General features: G+C 39.6%; 3 protein-coding genes across 5 annotated transcripts; 1 reads left to right on the top strand and 2 right to left on the bottom strand.

The window, feature by feature from the left end:
- Nucleotides 1-1,009: 1,009 nt before the first annotated feature.
- LOC103986955 (uncharacterized) lies at nt 1,010-4,520 on the bottom strand. Its single transcript, XM_009405497.3, has 2 exons — nt 4,120-4,520; nt 1,010-1,522 (listed from the first exon to the last, which is right to left on the bottom strand). Exons 1-2 carry the CDS (start codon nt 4,370-4,372, stop codon nt 1,209-1,211), a joined length of 567 nt encoding a protein of 188 aa, XP_009403772.1. The 5' UTR covers nt 4,373-4,520; the 3' UTR covers nt 1,010-1,208.
- Nucleotides 4,521-6,552: 2,032 nt separating this feature from the next.
- On the top strand, nt 6,553-9,329 carry LOC135609114 (calcium uniporter protein 2, mitochondrial-like). Of its 2 annotated transcripts, none has more exons than XM_065102204.1 (2): nt 6,553-7,074; nt 8,574-9,329. In XM_065102204.1, exons 1-2 carry the CDS (start codon nt 6,631-6,633, stop codon nt 9,120-9,122), a joined length of 993 nt encoding a protein of 330 aa, XP_064958276.1. In that variant the 5' UTR covers nt 6,553-6,630; the 3' UTR covers nt 9,123-9,329. The 2 variants fall into 2 exon arrangements, with proteins under 2 accessions (XP_064958276.1, XP_064958278.1); XM_065102206.1 differs by having other exon boundaries at nt 8,643-9,313.
- Nucleotides 9,330-10,066: 737 nt separating this feature from the next.
- Nucleotides 10,067-16,461, bottom strand: LOC135583831 (probable beta-D-xylosidase 6). Of its 2 annotated transcripts, XM_065104702.1 has the most exons (9): nt 16,295-16,461; nt 13,918-14,313; nt 13,485-13,762; nt 12,362-13,292; nt 12,101-12,267; nt 11,863-11,960; nt 11,441-11,791; nt 10,943-11,359; nt 10,067-10,872 (listed from the first exon to the last, which is right to left on the bottom strand). In XM_065104702.1, the coding sequence occupies exons 3-9, from the start codon at nt 13,538-13,540 to the stop codon at nt 10,262-10,264; spliced, it is 2,631 nt and encodes an 876-aa protein (XP_064960774.1). In that variant the 5' UTR covers nt 13,541-13,762; nt 13,918-14,313; nt 16,295-16,461; the 3' UTR covers nt 10,067-10,261. The 2 variants fall into 2 exon arrangements, with proteins under 2 accessions (XP_064960774.1, XP_064960773.1); XM_065104701.1 differs by having other exon boundaries at nt 13,485-14,313.
- Nucleotides 16,462-19,827: the final 3,366 nt, after the last annotated feature.

The raw sequence follows: 19,827 nt of genomic DNA, 5'->3' as shown, positions 1-19,827 counted from the left end.
TCAAATCATATTTATCCTTAAAAATATATTTTAGAATTTACTAACTTCGATTGGATAAAATCTACACTAAAATAAATAATTTTTCTTGAGATCAGCACGCCGAAGAGTTCTTTTATTTTTATTGTTTTTGGTATACGATTCAAAAAAGTAAGATAGGCAGCCTACATTGGTCTTTTAAGTCAGTCACTTGGAACCGCAAAAACAATTGAACTTAGTCTCGTGCCTGAGATTGAAGAATGAGGAGGAGAGAGAAAGTCAAACCCAATTTGGTCTTGAAGGATCCTCTATTTATAGTCAACCTACACTCAAAAGATGTAGCAGCTCGAGCATCATCCTTCTACCAAAGAGGACGGAAGATTCACCAACTAAACTCTTTGACGCATGGGAATTTGATGCTTCTCATCATCAATTTCACCTGAGTTGCCAGTGGGTGTTCACCTGAATGTTGCTCATCTTCCTTCAAAATTACAGAAATATATGACTTTGTCAAGATCCCAATCATAGATAGCAAAACTGGGCATCCATTTCTTCTGTGCATCCTCCGATGGCACAGCTAATTGTACATAGATGATGAACTAACCCAACCTGGGTTTTGAGATCCATTACTATTAATAATTTCAAACAACAAGCCAAAATAAGACATTTTAGGATCCATAGAGATCTTACAGCGAACATGGCACAGAGCTTATAGCTTACTGATTCTTGGAACAACATATGTAAACAAATAGAATGCATATTAGCAATGAAGTAACGATGAGTTTGAGTGAAATTGATCATATTACACAAATTCAACCAAAACCTAAGCTCCTAAGTTGTGAACCAAACCAATCCATAATGATATAGAACTAACCTCTTAGTCCTACAACAAATTCTAGTCAATTTCAGAACATCCTCCTAAAGTTACCACAAAGTTAAAACAAGACAGGAGCAAGCAATCTCCATTGAACTCCAAGTGGTAATAATTATAACCTCAAAACACAACGAGAACAAGAAGTATCAGTAATAGACATTTAAATTTCAACCGGTGCTTCTTATTCTTACAGCACCAGATTATATAACTTAAAAAGAGTATATAAAATATATACACAGTACAACAGAGAGCTAGGCTACATGCACAAAACATATTCATTCACATTTCACAAGAATTTCTAACCTCCAAAATGATTTCTTAAAACAAGTCCGGATCCTTAAAGAGAGCACACTTACCTCTAGACAAACTTTTCAATAGATGCGACCAGGGTACTCTCTGGCACAGCTCCAATAACAGCATCTTTCTTCTCACCATTTTTGAAGATCATCATAGTTGGGATGCTTCGAATCCCATATTGAGTTGCAATGTCAGGGCTTTCATCAGTGTTGAGCTTATAGCACTTAAGCTTTCCTTCGTAAGCTTTTGCCAATTTGACAACGGTTGGCTCAATCATTCTACATGGCCCACACCATGGAGCCCAAAAGTCAATTAGAACCGGTACACTGGAGTCTAGTACAAGTGATTGCCATGTCGATTTTGTCACTTCTGGAACTGTAATGCAATGGCGAGAAAGTGCTTGGTTAAATGATAGAATTAGCAATTCATCAAATTTATTATCATGTAAAACCAACAGGAATCTGAAATAAGAAGCTCATTCTCATATTCATAGTAAAGTTTAGTCATGGTAAAGTTTAGTCACCCTGTACTAAAATATTGCCATGACAATAGAGATCTCTTATAAAAAAAATCCACTTGGACATACAAGTAGAAATCAAGTGTAAGTGGTTCTTCTTAAACTCAAACGAAGGTCTACACCTTTTAAATTGTAGTGGTATGTCGAACAATTAAATCACAGATAAAAAACACAATGCTTGGCAAATTTGGACATATGATGGTTCTTTAGGAATCTACTATGGTGGGTAAAAAATTGTTCTTATCAGGTTGTGGTTTAGGTTAATGTAACAAGAGGGCAATCCACCAAAATCTCAAAACTATAATTGTACAAAATACTGGCTTTCTTGTAGTAGATATTTACCCATGCCATTATCTTCTTTCCTCATAGTTCATAGCCTCTTTGTTTAGCTCTACTCATCTGAGCTTTGGTTTCTACGTAGTTCACTATTTCGTAGTAGCACAACTCTCCACCACCTATTCCTAGGATCACAATGTCACAATTGCAAGCCTTTCGAAGACCGGCAAGAAATTTGAAAACATGAAATAGTTACCCATGTCATTCTCTTCTTTCCTCATAGTTCCATAGCCTCTTTGTTTTGCTCTATCCATCTGAGCTTTGGTCTTCTACGTAGTTCACTATTTCAACCATGGCAGTAACAGAACCCCAATTAAACCCGTTGCGAGAGTCAAAGGCCCTGAACGCCCCTAGTAAAAGAAACTCTGTTGTGTCATGTTATTACGTGTCACTCTTGCTCCTCATGATCACATAACAGATCGTTCCAAAATTACTCAAATACCAAAATTTTGATATTTTCCTTCACTAGGTAACTAAACCTATTAAGATTCACATACAAACTTTCATGCAACTAAACTAGTAAGACAAGCATATAGATATGCAAGACAAGTACATGTTCCTGCTAACCTTTGAGTGCCACTCTCATTACTTAGATCTTACATGAGTGCCACATTCCTCAAACTCTTCCAAGTAAATAATAATGAGTACGAGTTACCTATGGAATTTCATAAATAAAGTTAAAAGCCTTACCTACTGGTTTATATTCTACAAAGTACTTGAATTTTTGCTGCATTGTTTTGTCAATTTTCATTATTGACCTTCCCTCTGATTTTGGAGATCTGGTATCAAATAATCGTGGCCCTGAGTTGGACTTCAGCAGCATTAAAGCCCACTAGGTCGTATTCCTTTACAAATGCTTTCCCTATGAAGCCATCTTCATAAAAAACACAAGGTCTTTGAATTTTGTTCTAACACAAAACTAAGATAGCATGCATGACCACAGTAACAATCAGAACTAGAAGCCTACTGACAAAATTAGCACCATTTAATGTCAGATTTTGATATCAATAAAAATACATTTTCAGATCTTGACATCATTATTGCAACCAGCCCTCGACATGCTTTTGAAATCATCAGAAGACATAATCCTCTCAACATTACTTGATGGTCTGAAAATGGGTCGCTATAAGACTTCCTCAAGCTTCTCATAAAATAGTACACGAGTTATCTCCAGATGGTACTTACATATTCTACTTGGCTTCACCTTTGTTCATTTTGGAAGAACCAAATGTCAAATTTTAGATGACATATGCGTAAAGTATTGTTACTTATAATTAGCCAGTCCAGATTCATCTTAGGATGATATCAAGGGCACAATCTGTAATGTTGAAGCAATCTATCTTCCACGATAAGAGGGAATCCTATAACAGATAAGAGGGATGGTCTTGTGCATTGAATATATGAACAAACACTGGAGTTGGCAGGACAAGCAGCCTTTCCTCTTCCATCAGTTATCTTCTCCTGTCTCTTGAGTTTCAATGTTTCTTTTATTAATTCCAGTTTGTATTATAATTCACAATGTTCCAAGTCTCAGACTCAGACAAGTCCGTGAAACCATAAAAAGGTCTCTCTCTCTCTCTCTCTCTCTCTCTCTCTCTGAGAGGAACCAGCAAACACCCGTCTTATTGAATCCTCATCTTCACAAGCCAGGGTGCCCTCCAACGCAATGCTCAGGGATTAATCGAGAACTGGTGTTTCTCCACAAGCGACACAACTGATCCTCTAAGATGCAGCATAAAGTGAAACCCTAAAGAAGTGAACTCTCATGTTTGATGCATTACCTCCTCTGATATCAACCAAGTCTTATTGACCAACCAAAACAAATGGAAGCTAATAACTAACGAAATCTGAAACTCAATTTGATGTACCATTAAGCATCGAAGTAACAGGAAGACGTCTAGACATAATTACACTACATTCCAATTGTTCCAGCCCACAAATGCAGTGAGGCCTTATCGGACTTGCAAGTTCCAAATTCATCAATTTAGCCAGTCATCTATGAGACAACCTATATGGTTCTTGTTTGATCATATTCAATAAATACAACCTAAACCGTAGATAAGAAACCAATGAGCACTCGAAGGCTGAGGAATGAAATAGGAAGAAGGAGCAACGTTACGCTGGACTGCCGTCTTCTGTGCCTCACAGACCACGGCTCCCCTCGATCTCGGCGCCGCTGCAGCCGGCTTGACCCTCGGGCTCGGGGAAAGGGAAGCGCACCTGAGGCCCGTGAACCGGGGAAGCAGCCCCAACCCGCAGCGGCCGAGTGGCGAGGGAACGTAGGCCACGGCCGCCGCCCTAGGCGCAGACGCGGGAGCCACGCCATGAGGAGGACGGGTAACCGCGAACGACTCGAGGACGGTGGCGGCCATCGGGAAGGAGAGAGAGGAAGTGGGTGGTGCGATGGAAGGATCGAAGAGGAGTAACCAACGGTGGCTGCTCTCCGCTTATGATGAAGAGGAAAGGAAGTCTCGAGAACATGTGAAGGGGATTCGGAGCGGGCGAACGGATGGATAAAGGAAGCAGTAGCTGCGGTGATACAATCGCACAACAGCCATTAAAAAGAAAAGAAAAATAAAACAGCAATTAAAAGAAAATTCAATTTATCAAATAAAATTCTCATAATAATTTATTTATTTATTTATTTTACCTAATAATCATATTTACTTAGGAATATTTTTTATTAAAATATTAAATTTATCCTCATAAGGGATTTCAATCAGTTTGAGTCAATGAACCAATTGAGATCAATTCCCTAAACACTCCTCCTCCTCCACTTTATCTATCTATATCCTTTTTCTCCTAATAAATTGAATTTTACCCGTTCATATAATCTATATAAAATCATACAAAATTCTATAATAAATTATTCCAAAATTATGTTCTAGTAAAATTATGAAAATTTGATGTGAGAAAAGCTTGATAATTATTTATCATAAATTTGCCATAAAATAATATATATATATATATATATATATATATATATATAATCCTCATTAGAATCAGATTCTTTTGAGATTATGAAAGTTTAAAATAGTTTGATCCAAATTAATCCTGTTATACTTAAAAATAAATAGAATTACATTAGGTCACATGTAATTAATTATCTTAATTTTATCTAAAATAAAATTAATTTTCCTAAGAATCATATTCTAATAGCATTATGAAAATTTAAGATGGTTTGAAGATGATCTGAATTATACTTTTCCATATAACATATCAAAAAAGAGCCAAATTCAATTATTAATTATTCTAAATTTATTATCAAATAAAAATAATTAATATAATCCTCATTAAAATAATATTCTTATAGAATTTTGACAGTTTGATATAGTTTGGTTGAAATTGACCCATTATGAATTGAATTACACTCGCTATCAAAAAAATATATCAAATTCGATAATTAGGTATTCTAAAATTATATAAATATATATATATGTATACTAAAATTTTTAGTAAGAATCATGTTCTAATAGTATTATAAAAGTTCAAGATCGTTTGATGAAAGTTAACCGTTATAATTGAAAATAAACTAAAATACACTCATTAACAACATCTATCAAATTAAATATTATATAGCTAAGTGTCTTTTAATTTGGATGCCAAGAAAGAAGAGATGGTAATATGTAGTTTTATACAATTAGATTGAACTAATTTAATAGAAAAAAATGGATCATGAATTTTGTATTGGCTCTGATGTCATTTAAGTTAAAAAAAATAATGATATTTTCATCCAAATGAGAAAAAAAAAATCCTTAGGTAAAAATGATTATGAGGGATAATATTGGGTAAAAAAAAGAAAAAAATTTCGATAAATTACCCAATAGAATATAAAAAATAAAATAAAATATATATAACAAAAAAAATACAATCGATCCATGTTTCAATTGGAGTCCTCAATTTCAATTTGCTAAAGTGTTCTTTATGGTTTTCTATACTGAATAATAAACATGGATAACAATAGTGGTCTTCTTTTCGTTGTTGCTCTTATTTTTCTTATGATCATACTATTTTATTATGATGATTGCTGCCACGTTTATCTTGCTAAACATCTGATCAAACACATGGAATTTTAATATGGTCAAACAACATTGTCTAAATGGTTAGAGTATTTTATTAATGTCATCCCATCAATCATACAATAGCCAAGGTTGGTTTTATGACAACTTAAATATTGATATATCAAACTTAATTTGACATATTTTTAGAAACCATCTTCATCTTCATCTTCTCACTTATCTTTTGCAAGAAAAAACAATTTATTTCATGACATTAATTGCAAGAAAATTTAATCGAGGAAGGAAATCAAACTGATTTATGTTCTTTCTTTCTCTTCCTATTTTAAGTTTATTAAATTATTATTTATTTATTTATTTAAATTAGAACACGTGACCGCCGTGTTTATCGTCATCCCACAAGGTAGAGTCGCCACGTAAGTCTCGCGTCTCCAATGCGAACTCGGATTAAGCTTCCACCTAAATATTGTGTGTACATATAATAATAAATATATAACAATGATTTCATGTCCCCTTCCATTAATAACATCTCGACTCTCTCACGCTTTCGAGTTGCCTCGTCCCTCTCCTCGCCTTCCTCGAGTCGTCGAGTCGTCTCCTCATCTCTTGCTTCGATGTCGGCCCTCCGCAGAAACCTCGCACGGCTATTCACCTCCCTTCGCCGCCCATTCCCCGCGGCCACACCCGCTTCCGTCCAGGCCGTCGTTTGCCGACCCTCCTTCTTCCAGCCGGCGCTGCCGCCGGACCGCACCGAGATGCCCGTCTGGGGCGACCGTCGACTCGCCGAGCGGATCCGCGGGCTGTGCCCGGACAGGATCAGCCTCGACGAGAAGCGGGTCTCGTTGGAGGAGATAAGGAAGGTGGTGAGGGCGTCTCAGGTGGCGGCGGCGCGGGAGAGGCTGGGGGCGACCGGCGAGAGCAGCGTGGCGTACCGGGAGTTCGTCCGGATCTGCTGTGAGGCGTCGTGTAGCGAGCAGGGCTTGGAGATGGCGCGATCGCTGGACGAGTCGGGAGTCGTGATAGTTATTGGGAACATCGTCTTTCTAAGGCCCGAAGAGGTACATAAATTCTTCTGCTTGTTTGTGTGCTCAGTTCAATTAGTTTTGTTCTTCTTTAAGAGATTTTGTCTGTGTTTTGGGGCTAATTATAGATAATCTCATCTACTATGGAATCTCTTAGCAGTACAGTTTTTTACTTTAGAAGATTAAGTCAGCATCCTCAAAATAAAATAATTGAACCTATTTTTTCTAATATGATCAGACAAAAAACATCACCTACTGAATAATCGTCTACCCGTTCATATCTGTCGATGGCCACTGCCCACTGCTCAAGAAACTTGCTCTCGAGCGCATATGCTTTGAAGCCCACGTTCATCTCTGCCGATGGCCCCTGATAGAACATAATTTGGTAACATGCCCTCTGACAACTGTCCACAACCCGTGCCAATCAAGAGCCTCAAAGTCAACATGACGGACCGTTGGCACCACGCCCCTCGGGTACAATGACATTGATTGAGTACAATACCGCCACCAAAGATCTAGACGGTACCGATCGAGTACGACGTTGCCCCGTCAGATCGGGACATCACCGATCGAGTACGACGTCGCCCCGCAAAGTTTGGGACTACGTCAATTGAGTACGATGCAACCCCGTCAGATCAAGACAACGCCGATCGAGTGTGACGTCGCTATTCGACGTTGAGGTACGAAGGAGGACCGATGACTGCACGAAAAGTGAGTTCGCCACTTAAAAGGTCGACAACAATGAATGAGTTAGGTACGATGGGTCCCCATACACAGGGTATAAAAACCTATTGCCTGGCCAGCTCCAGGGAGGAGATTCCTCGTTTTCACTCAGTTCTAACTAAATCTAGATAGGTCAAGTCGGGAAATTCCTCTTTCAACCCCGTGTGCAGGAGCTGAGCGATGAGGAATGAGACGACCAATCAAAGAGGAACCCCGAAAGCGAGGTTAGAGCTCGACCCAATTGGACGATAACTTTAGTTGCCCGAGTATCCATGCGAGAGATCTTACGCATCCGGGACAAGACCAAACTGTGCTGAGCTGCTCGGTCACCGACAGCCCCCGTTGCTCTTTTCTCTGCAAGTCTTATTTAGAGGATAAGACGAAGCATGAGCTGCTCGTCTGGCATCATCATCACTGATAACACCTCGCTGCTGTCCCCACAAAAGCCATGAGTTTACCCTACAGTGCCATATGGCCACAGTGGTCTGTCTCCGGCAAACCCCACAAACCCCACTCTGATTGATTGATGCACATGCATCCATCAATTTAGCCATGAGACAGCGAGGAAACCAAGCATTATCTCTAACATCAACGAGCATCGAAGGAGGAAGAACAAGGATTTATTAGACAGTCTTAAGGGTTTACATGGATTCTATGGAGGAAAAGAGATGATCGAGAGAGGAAGGTGGTGCAGATCTCTTCCTCTTATTCTTGTGATTTCAAGAACTTCTTCTGATTATTATATGCTTCCAGATTAAATACAAGATATTGGTGTATATGATATGTAGTAAAGGATCTGAGTTCTGATGTAGACGCATGGAGACGTAGAGCGAGCCTTGTATTTCCTCTTGCTACCCCTCCTGCCCCTTCTGCTCCTGCAGGTGGTGAAGTCAATCGAGAACATGATCCCATTCTCGTCGAGCAACCATCACAGCTCGCAGAGAGAAGAACTAAGGAAGATGGAGGAGGAGAAGGCCGAGATCGATCGGAGAGCCGCGTCTCAGGTCAGGAAGGAGTTGTGGTGTGGGATGGTATTCGTAGTGGCACAAACAGCCGCATTGATGAGGGCGACCTTTTGGGAGCTGTCGTGGGACGTGATGGAGCCGATCTGCTTCTATCTCACCTCCATCTACTTCATGGCTGGCTACGCCTTCTTCATCAGGACGTCGAAGGAGCCCTCCTTCGAGGGCTTCTTCACCAGCCGCTTTGCCACCAAGCAGAAGCGCCTGATGAAGGCACGGAACTTTGATCTCACTCGCTTCAACGAGCTCAGCCAAGCTTGTCTGCGCTCGCCGCCACTGTCGGAGTTCACATCTCCTTCGAGAGCACATCATTCGGTGGGTCGTCGCAGTGACTCGTAGATGATATGGAGGATTATTTAAGCTTGTCGTAATCTCTCACATTTTTTTTTCCAGCCTAAAAGCCTATAAGAAAAATGTACAACGATTATACTGTGATAACAATGATTGAGGTCTTGTGATTTTGAGTGTATGAATCTTTTCTTCTTTACTGAGCTCTGTAAAATCTTTACTAATATTATTATGTCAAATTTTTTGGTATGTAAAATATTAAATATCTTTATCTGGATATAGTGATCATAGTAACCAAAGAAGGCTAAATTATATCATTGAAGGAAGTCATTATTGGTAATATTTTTATCGATATAATTTCTTTTCATATTTTCTTTTTATATTTTTTCTATTTTATCCCTATAATTTCTTCTCTACATATATGGTTTTCTCTCTAACAACACTGTTTCTTTCTTAAACAGTTCTCTATAGGACTATTTCTCTCTAAATAATCACAATTTCTTTCTAAACATTTCTATCTTTATATTCTTAAATCCATTTCTTTCTTTAACAAATCTAATTATCTCTGATAATATCTTAATCGGGAAAATAGTAAAAGTAAGTCGAGAGATAAATATATATATATATATATATATATATATATATATATATATATATATATATATATATCTTTATTAGCAAAGCCTATCACGTCACTTAAACCAAAATATAATTCTAATCAAATCAAAGTTTACCGAAAACTCCTAATCTAATTCTAAATAAGATCTCTTGTTATGGTATTCTGAATATAATATTTCTTTTAACCCATATTTACAGGGCATATAGACAAAATCAGTTAAGTCCATAATATTATGTTAAAAGAGTCACATCGACAAACTCCTTAGACCTCGATTTTTGTAAAGATCGACCATTGAGCAAACATTTGAATCCCTCTCAACCACCAAACGAATATCCAACCCACCTTCGCTTACATCATCAGATTTCTTACGCTCACATATTTGAACTAAGCTGATCTATTAATTACCGACATCCTCCACGTTAAAAGCCAAACACCAAAAGGTGTGGGGTGGGTAGAAGCTCTCCATGCTAACAGCACAAAGGAGCAGAGTTGATCACAGTTTCAATGTCCCCAAATGTTACAGCATTACGAGTGTCCCATCTAAATTTATTTGTCAGCCAACAACACAATCTTAAAGCTCATCGTGCATCTTCGTCTCCTCTTCCTCCATGGACTCGGCCACTTCGATGACTAACTTGTGCTCCAAATCTTCCAACATTATCACATGAGCTCCCAGTGGTAGAACCCGTTGGCCATGCTCATTCACCGTGCTAAGATGCTTGCAAGGATCAACCAAGATCGTAACCTCCGTAGCTTCATAGCATGTTGTTCTCACACGCTCGAAGCCAATCAATTGCTTCAGTGGAACGCCTCTGACGTTTGTTCCTGATCTAGAAAACAGTAGAACAGTGTGACTCCCATCCACACCACCATTGTTGATGACTGATACCTGTACATGAAATCTCATAGCATCGCAGGACGCGACCTCCTCAATATGCACGACATCCAGCCTACCTCTCATAGCAGATGATCGTGCCAGTCTAATCTTTTCAGGCATCGATAAGAACTTATAAGAGTAGTTGGAATAACTCAACCCATATCCGAACTCATAGACTGCCTTCCCTGTGTAGAATCGATACGTTCGCCCAGGGTAACCTCGTGAAGGATCAGCTCTCATGTTCATATCGGTCATAGGGACACTGGTAAAGGACTCCGGGTACCAAGTCACAGGCAGCCTACCCCCTGTTTCAGACAAAGATTACATTAGCCATCAGGATTACATTAAATTAGGAGCAGTGATCGATCAAGTGACCTGGGTTGAGATCTCCAAAGAGAGCCTCTGCAAGTGCTTGCCCACCAACTTCACCTGGGTATCCAATCCAAAGAATACTAGCAACTAATGGATCTTCTTTTGCGAACGAAACATCGATAGGTCCACCACCGATTAGGACTAGTATCAGTGGTTTCTTACTGACACTGGCGATGGACCTTACGAGATCCATCTGCTTGCCCGGCAGCAGGAGGCTGTGCCGATCAAGATCTTCCGTTTCTTCTGTTAGATTGAGTCCAGCAACCATGACGACTATGTCAGCATCTTTGGCAATGTCAACAGCTTCCTCAAATCCAACCGTTGTTTCACAGGGCATATCCATGCAACCAGCTGCAAATGTTGTTCTTGGAACATATGATCGGAGGCCTTCCAAAAAGCTTGTTGGATTGCAAGGAAAGCCTACGTCACAATGATATGATCATATTGCAGCCTCATGCAAACGATTTATTCGACTTCAGCTAATTAAATGACATTTTGTACCTGTGTAATCACCACCATATACGCTTGTGTAACTGGCAGCCGGACCGATTATTGCCACAGAACTCACCTCATGCTTCCTTAGGGGAAGAAGACCTTCTTCATTCTTCAAAAGGACAATGCCCTGTCTCACTGCTTCGAGAGCGAGCTCCCTGTGCTCCTGAGTACAGAGATTCTTGGGTCCTAGGTGCCCAAATCGATTCTTTGCATGGTCACCATCGAAGACCCCAAGTCTCAGCTGAACAGAGAACAGATTAAGTAGTGCTTGGTCGATGTCTTCTTCTTGAACCTTTCCCGACTTAACTGCTGACTCAGTGAACCGAAGCAAATACGTTCCACAATTGATATCCATTCCTTTTCCAGAATGCACAAATCAGTTCATGTTCTTGAAGGACATGATAGGAAATGATATGATCAATTCTAACCTGCTTTTAGAACAGAAGCAATCGAATCTTCAGGTGAAGAGGAGTACTGCTGATCTTCATAAATTATCGCAACAGCATCACAGTCGGAGGTAACATATCTGCATTTTTGCATTCAATAGCTGATCAGCTAAGTTCAGACAGAGTTCTGCTTTGGAATTAAGTGATGAAAAGGGATCTGTTCTAGCTTGAGAATCCAAAAGAGGCATAGTAACAGAACCAAGATTCATGAAGAATGTACCCGTCGAATCCCCATTCTTTTCGTGCTTTCTCTAAGAGGTCACCCCGAGCACAAGCAGGCACACCATTGACCTGATTGTAGGCACACATGAGACAACTCGCATGACCTTCTTTGATGCAGCTCTCAAATGGAGGTTGATATGTGTCCTCCATGTCCTGCTCCGTCACCTGACAATAAACAGTATGGTTCTTCGTCGAATCAAATTCTAAACCAAACAGAAACTGGTGACGAATGGAAGCTGCTGCTCCAGCAATTACATACCTGCGCATCGAAGATGTATCTGGTGTAATTTCCCCATCTGTCCAAATCATAAGCGGTGTAGTGCTTGCAGCAGGCGGAAAGCATCATAGAACTGCTGCCGGCTTCGCCGTTGTCGTACTCCCCCTGAAATCCCTTCACGTACTCGACGGCGTACTCGGACGCCACAAGCGGGTCCTCGCCGGGCGTCTCCTGGCCCCGGCCCCACCGCGGGTCCCGGAAGATGTTGATGTTGGGTGCCCAGTAGGTGAGGCCGGCCTGGCCGACGTTGTACATGGCCCGGGCCTCGACGGCGATGGCGCGGGCCACGGCGCGCCACAGCGTACGGTTGAAGGCGGCAGCAGTGAGGATGACCTGGGGGAACTCGGTGGCGGCGCGGACGGAGCCGTTGAAGGCGACGCCGGGGCCGTTGACCGCGATGCCATGGAGGGACTCGGACCACCACTCGAAGGTCGGGAGGCCGAGGCGGGGTACGGCACCGGCGGTGTTGGAGAGCTGCTGGATCTTCTCCGGCAGGGTGAGGAGGGACACGAGGTTGCGGGCGCGAACGGCGACGGGGAGGGATGTGTTGCAGAAGGGGAAGGAGGAGTAGTTCGGGGACTCGCATGGCACCTTGGGGAGTTGGGCATCATCACTGGCGAGGCTGGTGGCCAGGGGATCGAAGGAGGCGGCCAAAAGGAAGAAGAAGAGGAGGATCCATTGCAGCGGCTGATGCAACCTCATACTGGCGTTCGACCATGAGCAAGCTTGCTTGACAGGGTGGGGAAGGGAATCTCTGAGGTTGGGGGTTATCAGTGTGGAGTAGGTGGTGAATGGTTTTCTATTTCGAGTGTCAGTAAGCTCAGTATGTTTCTGTTTGTGCTTGCGACATTTTTGTCCTGATGTCACAGTAAAAACGTACTGATTGGTCTTCACAATGCAGGTTACTGTGTACCTGAAACAACAGACAAAGGATCCAATATATACATGACGTTAGTGTGTCGACATGATCCATGTTCATGAAATTTATGAAACTATAACATTTAGTGTCCCATTGGCAGCAACATGAAAAGTTCTCACCATCAAGAATAATTGTTCATAGCAAGGAAAAGAACATCAATTCTTGAATAACATCTGAGTTACAAACCTGGGAGCTGGTGGAATTCCTGTGGGTGAAATTTGCAAGCAACCTACAGCCTTCATTTAAATGGAATAAGATCTCAAGATGAGTACTGAAGTTTAAATTAGATTAACCACAATGCTCATACCCGACTGGTGACAGTAGTCTACTGATCATGCTTAGTGGTGAGATTACTTGGTTGGGATGACAGTATTTCTTCGGATAAGCTTAGTCATCATTCCACCAACAGTCTAATTTTAAGAGTAAGGATGGAACATCCAATTCGAGTATCTCTGCGTTGGGGACTACATCACAAATTAGAGCATAGGAAAAGGGAAAAAACAGCATAAAGTGTGCTGCTTATTGGTTAAGGTAAGGTAGAGAAAGCAGTGCTGCAATTTAATGGAGGCAGTTATGCAGCGTGTGATGGCCTGCAAGGAACTAGTGCAGTGATGATTACCTTGGTTACTTATCCACCATCTCCACTGAGGATGCTTCCACGGACGGTAGCACCAAATGCAACTGACTCATATAGTTCACACCTTTTTGGGCTCCATTTTATCAGAAACTCCTTCAGGAGCTGCTGAACTTTATGAATGCTGGCGATCCGATGAATAAGAACAATTTCATCAATCCTGTGCTTCTCCAGCCCAGCATCTTCCATAGCCTCCATCTTTACTGGCCCCATAATCTATCTGGAATAATCGTTGCTCGATTTCTTGAATTAATGTGCCTGGTGCAGATTGCTCAGAGCTTTCTAGGCACCTTCACACTCACTCCTTGCTGGTGTTGTTTCCATGCTTGTTCTAGATCGACTTGATGAAAATTTCCATCATCTGCTGACCAAAGTCCTCCCCTGTCATTCAAAGATTCTTAATCAGAAACATACATAACAAAGCTTTCCTGAATGATATTTAACAATGCTTCTTATCGTACCTGTATATATGAACTCACTGATCTGTGATGAATTAGATCGTTAGTATATTCCTATTCAAAAATAAGATATCTTTTTTAGTTTTAACTAGGAATTCAGACAATCAAATCTGTGCTACAAGTGTGTGCTTCATTTTGTGTCAGCTACAAAGCAAGCTGAGCTCCCTCATTTCTGCAGCTGATTCGGAACTAAATTCATGAACAGACTGAAAACCTTGATCTTCCCATCCTTGTCTTTAACTTGAATGTAAGGGTTATCATCTTCGTTAACAAGCTTGTATGGAACAAGTTTGATGTTCTCTTTTACTTATTTGTCATCAAACCCACGGAGCAAATATATTATATATCTGTCAGATTACCAATACCAAAGGCAGAAAACATATAACGATGATGAATATAGTAATTTTACTTTCTTCCAATTGATCTTCTGACATAGAAGATAGTTCTCTCTGCATTTAGATCCGCTTGATTACTTGCAGTTGTTTCAATTAGAATCCAATCATCAGTAAATGCCACCCAGGATGGCATGATATGTTTACCTCGGTCAGTTGCTATGACACCATGACCATTTTTAGAGACACCAACAGCAATGAAAACGCTAACCTTTATCCTGCCCAAGTTAATAGTCTTTAGAACAACAATTTAAACATGATTTGGTATTAGTTATGGTATATCGCCTGGTAACATTTTAATGAAACAATAGAAAATTCATTTGAATTTTCCATTGTACCATTATCGAGTCATATGCTCCAGTACTGGTTCTTACTCGGAGTGGTAAATGTCAATCAATATCTACCAACCTGACCAGTATTAAAATACTTGTTTTGAGGTAAGAATCATTATTCTTCGGCAATAATGCCACAGTTTAATGTAAAATATAGAACACTAGGCATAGAAATGGACTTAATCATAAGAATAACCATCATGTACATACACTTGTAAAATAACAAGCAATGTATGCAAGTAGTCCCTCTCACTAGATAACTAGTTGTATCTTCTTAATATTATTGCCTTTTAACAAACTAGATTAAAAAAACATATATACAATTTTAATTTTCAAATGAAACACGTTACGACCCTTTCAAAGCATTTAGCATTTCCTTAGTATCCATTTCCAAAAACTTGAGATGAACTCAAACCGATAATTTCTTTTTTTTGACTCGGGAACCAGGGAGTCAACTAACTTCAAGAACTTTTCCTTTTTCTTTTCCTATCAATGGAGAATTCACATAAGGGACAACCAAGCTCCTCCTAATGGAAGAATAAGATTGATTCGGTTCATTCCAAATGTACATATGATGACAATATGCTTTTCTATCTTGTAATGTAATTGCCTCCACCACAGGGACGCTCACTTAAAACTATGATGCAACACGCAATCACTATAGTGAACTTTGACGTGCAATTAATGCATAAACACTTTTTTTCTTTAACGAAACAATTCACCCAAGAAGGTATCTCTTTATTACTTGGTTTGGAACGAAAACATAATGAAAGGTACATCTGATACACAGTTTTTTGTTCTTTAACGACCAAGGCTAAGAACTAGCCCTGAGTTGACTTCAGAAAACCCTCAGATGGTCTTAATCACACTCTTTAGGACAGAAATATCATCTTACCACATACGAAGATCCACAATGCAACTTTACAGATCATCATAGGTCAAGTTTCTCCTCTATCAGTACAATGCAATCCATTGGAATCCTTGATCCAACTAAAGAAAGGAAAGAACCCACCCCTCAGAGCTAATTACCCAATCTAATCCCTAGAAGTGCTATCCAAAACAAGCAAAAAGAAAGAAAAAACCCAAGGGAAATAAATGTGAAAACAGATGAGATTGGTGAATAACCCAAACGGATCGGCTCCAAGGCGAATTCATGGAATGGAAACGCTGCAGAGCATACCTGCGGGCATTGGCCCTAACAAGATCAAAGAGCCGCGGATTCCGACCGATCGGTCCATGGATCCTGCAGCTTCTCCTTTCTCTCTCGGAATCAAATCCTAAGTTTATCGGAAGACTGGAATGCGACGGAAGTCGATGTCTGTTCGTGGAGAGCTCTCCGACGGCTGTGTTCGTGGTAGAGCCGTCTGATCGACCTAGAAACGGATGAGATGGCAGCAGCGTTTGTCTCTGACGCGGTCCACGCTAATATATATATATATATATATATATAAATTAGCGATTTTTGTGTGAGCCCTACGATACAAAAATTATGTCAGGACGATCTTGACAAATACCCATCTTGTAAGTGATCTAGTTGGATAAATCAAATTGAGAGAGATAGAGATATTATATTGTGGGGCATACTTATATGCTCTCTTTTATAGTGATGTTTGGGGTTGTTATCCTTATCTATTGTGCAGGTTGTATGGTATTGGCTTGACTATATGCTTTTGACATGGTATTGGCTTGACTATATGCTTTTGACATGTCAGTCAAGTGGAGTTGACATGTTGACTGCATGGAGCAGTTGCACCTTCTCATGAGCAAATATGTATAAAGGGAGTTCGATATAATGTTTGTATAAGTTTGTATCTTTTAGTTTTATTCATGATTTACATAATATGTAAAAGGTTTATAGTAAGCTTGGTAGTCTCATTTTGATTATCTTTTATGACCGTTTTGGTTCTATAAATACATGTTATGTGTAGTTGCCACGTAGAGACAAAATTGCCTAAAATTAAGTCATCTAAGCATCCATTTCATGAGTTTTCTAGCTCCACGAAATAGTATGAAGTATCAGCCAGCATAGCACCTAGGAACTATCTAGGTGACACATGATTAGATCGACCTTTGAGGTAGTATCTAGGGCTAGTTTACTATCTTGTTCTGCAATAGTGTCATGTGGGCACCTTTGACCCTTTGTCATGTGATCATTCAAATCTTGTGTAGTCTATCAAGTGTTTGCTGAAATATCTGTTTGTGGGATCCTAAGTTAAATGCTTTATCTAACTTGTCTTCTCTTTTGTAAGTCCTTAATGAACCATAAGAGATTTCAATGGGGCTAACCCTTTGAAGATAGACATGCAAAGGTACCACACAATTTACGCAAAATTAATTAGGTTCGTAACAAACGATCTCAATTTGAGACAAACACACTTAAAAGATATTTAACATGCAAATATAGGAGACCTAGTGGAGCTATGTTAAAAGCAACCAGTAGGGACAATCGTTTAAGGAAAATAGGTATAGAGACATAGGGAAAAGAGTCACTTAGAAGGGTAAATATACAAGATTGACATCCAGAAGAATCGCTAACTGTTTATGCTATAGGCATCACAAGGACAAGCGAGTTTGGAAGAACATGTTGCGCACAAAAGTTGGGATTATTAAGTTCAAGCCATGACTTGACATTGGCAACCAAACTTGAAGGCATTTAAGGTAAGCGGGACACTTGATAAAAGATGAGATCATGCATGGAGATATGGGTTGCTCGGTAACTGAAAGAGTTGTGAAAAGCTCATAGATGCAAGGGAAATTACTAACTCAAAAAAATTGATTCTTATGTAAGGGTTTGATTGACCCCACATGTTGAAGGGATACCTCAAAATGATAGCTCCATAAAGCTCGATGGACCGAAAAAGCAGTGATGAGTCACTCATGATCTAATGTGTTAGTGAACATATTATGAAATCAAACGAGGGAGTGACCTTAGACAACATCAAACGAAGGCATACTTAAAGTCGATGTAAAGATTAAACTCAACGAAGGGCTAACCTATGGAATGGTAGATGCGAGAGTCACCATCAACTCAATACAAATAGAGAAGCAGAGCAACTTTGATGAAACTTGGTGAAGTGCCTAAGTTGCATGAAGCGAGTCGACATAGAAAATAGAACATAGAGTGAAGGTATGAGGTCTTTATTGGATAGAAGTCATGGACATAAATTCTTGAAGGCAAGAATGAGATTATATCATTCCATGGGTCACATTTATTATGATCATAATGACACCAGAAGAGGGGATGAATTAATATAATAATATTTTTAATTAATTTTAAAACTTGATCAATAAATCAATACATTTTGAAGTCTCGATTGATCAAGTTAAAATTACAAGTAAAGAAAATAAAATTAAGTCACAAGTAAAAGGTACATAAAAAGAAATAAACTGATTTATAGTGGTTCGGTCATCCCAACATACGTTCACTCCTGATTCCTCTTTCTTCGAGGCTACTAACTTTCACTATCAATCTTCTTTCCAATAAGCGAAATCAACTACCCTTATTACAACTCTTTCATTTTTTAGAATTAAGATAACCTTCACACTCTTTTTTTACGATGAATCTCTCATCTCCTATAACTTAGAATTTCAACTAAACTCGAAGAAGAGAAGGAGACTTAAACTATGCCCAAAATAATATTTTATAATACTTCAATAGCTCAAGAACTGATACACTATCAATCAAGCCTAAGTGGGGCATTTATAGGCCTCACACAGCTTCAAAAATAGAGTCAAATTTAAATCTCAAAATTTTAGGATAACTAAAAAAATGATGCACCATCAACCAAGAGTGAAGTATTTATAAGCCCTAAAAGGTATTAAGAATGAAGTCAAAAATTTAAATCCCTACATTTTAGGATACGAGTAGAACTGTTATCATCGATACTGGGTGGCACTACTACCATAACTTTTGACATACATTGTAATTTTGGACCCTAGTGATATTATCATCATAAATTTTAAATATTACTATCATCACCTAGGCGAGACTACCGTCGCCATAGGTGATACTACCTTCGTCATAAGCGGTACCACTTACTATAGAGGTTGCATTCCCCCACCTCACATACTGAGTTGATTAATTTAGGATCCAGATCAACCAATGCCGAAGAGTTATCTTAAATCTTCTTTTAAGTCATGCCTCATCTGATGCCGGAGGAAGTCCTCCTCCCCAAGTGTTGAAACTTGCAAAATAGACTAGCCCATCTTTGGATAGTCATATTGTTGGAGGGACCCTCTCTTGAAAGTGCCACTGTTACGTGCTTTTCTTTGATCGATGGTGTTATCTCTTTAACCCCAGTTGTCGTAGTCCTTGAAACAATAATTTCTCCTACAGCTAAAGCTGAGATAGATTTTCCAGATCGAAGGCCAAAAGAAGACTCAGCCGCAAGCACAACAACAACCAAATATGACACAAAAGAACAAATTGATGGTGCTCGAGCATTTAGTTGATAATCTTTTATCTAATTGCTTTGTCACTCCACCCTAATAAAAAATCTAACAAGCTTTCCATCAACATTCGAAGCACAGTTCAAAGGAGCTAATTAAAGATTCCTTCTTCTTGAAGCAAACAACAGATTGAAATTTCAAGACACCCTTCCTTTTGTTCATCTTCATGGATGTGGTGGACATTAGACCTCCACGATTGGTGCTTGCTGTTACCCAATAAGAAAAGGGCAATTGACTTAATGTTGCTGTGGAGCCAAAAGGAAA

The sequence above is a fragment of the Musa acuminata genome, chromosome BXJ2-4, assembly GCF_036884655.1.
Source record: "Musa acuminata AAA Group cultivar baxijiao chromosome BXJ2-4, Cavendish_Baxijiao_AAA, whole genome shotgun sequence".
Lineage (NCBI taxonomy): Eukaryota > Viridiplantae > Streptophyta > Magnoliopsida > Zingiberales > Musaceae > Musa > Musa acuminata.
The sequence above is the reverse complement of the archived record's forward strand: the minus strand, read 5'-3'. Positions and strand labels throughout refer to the sequence as shown.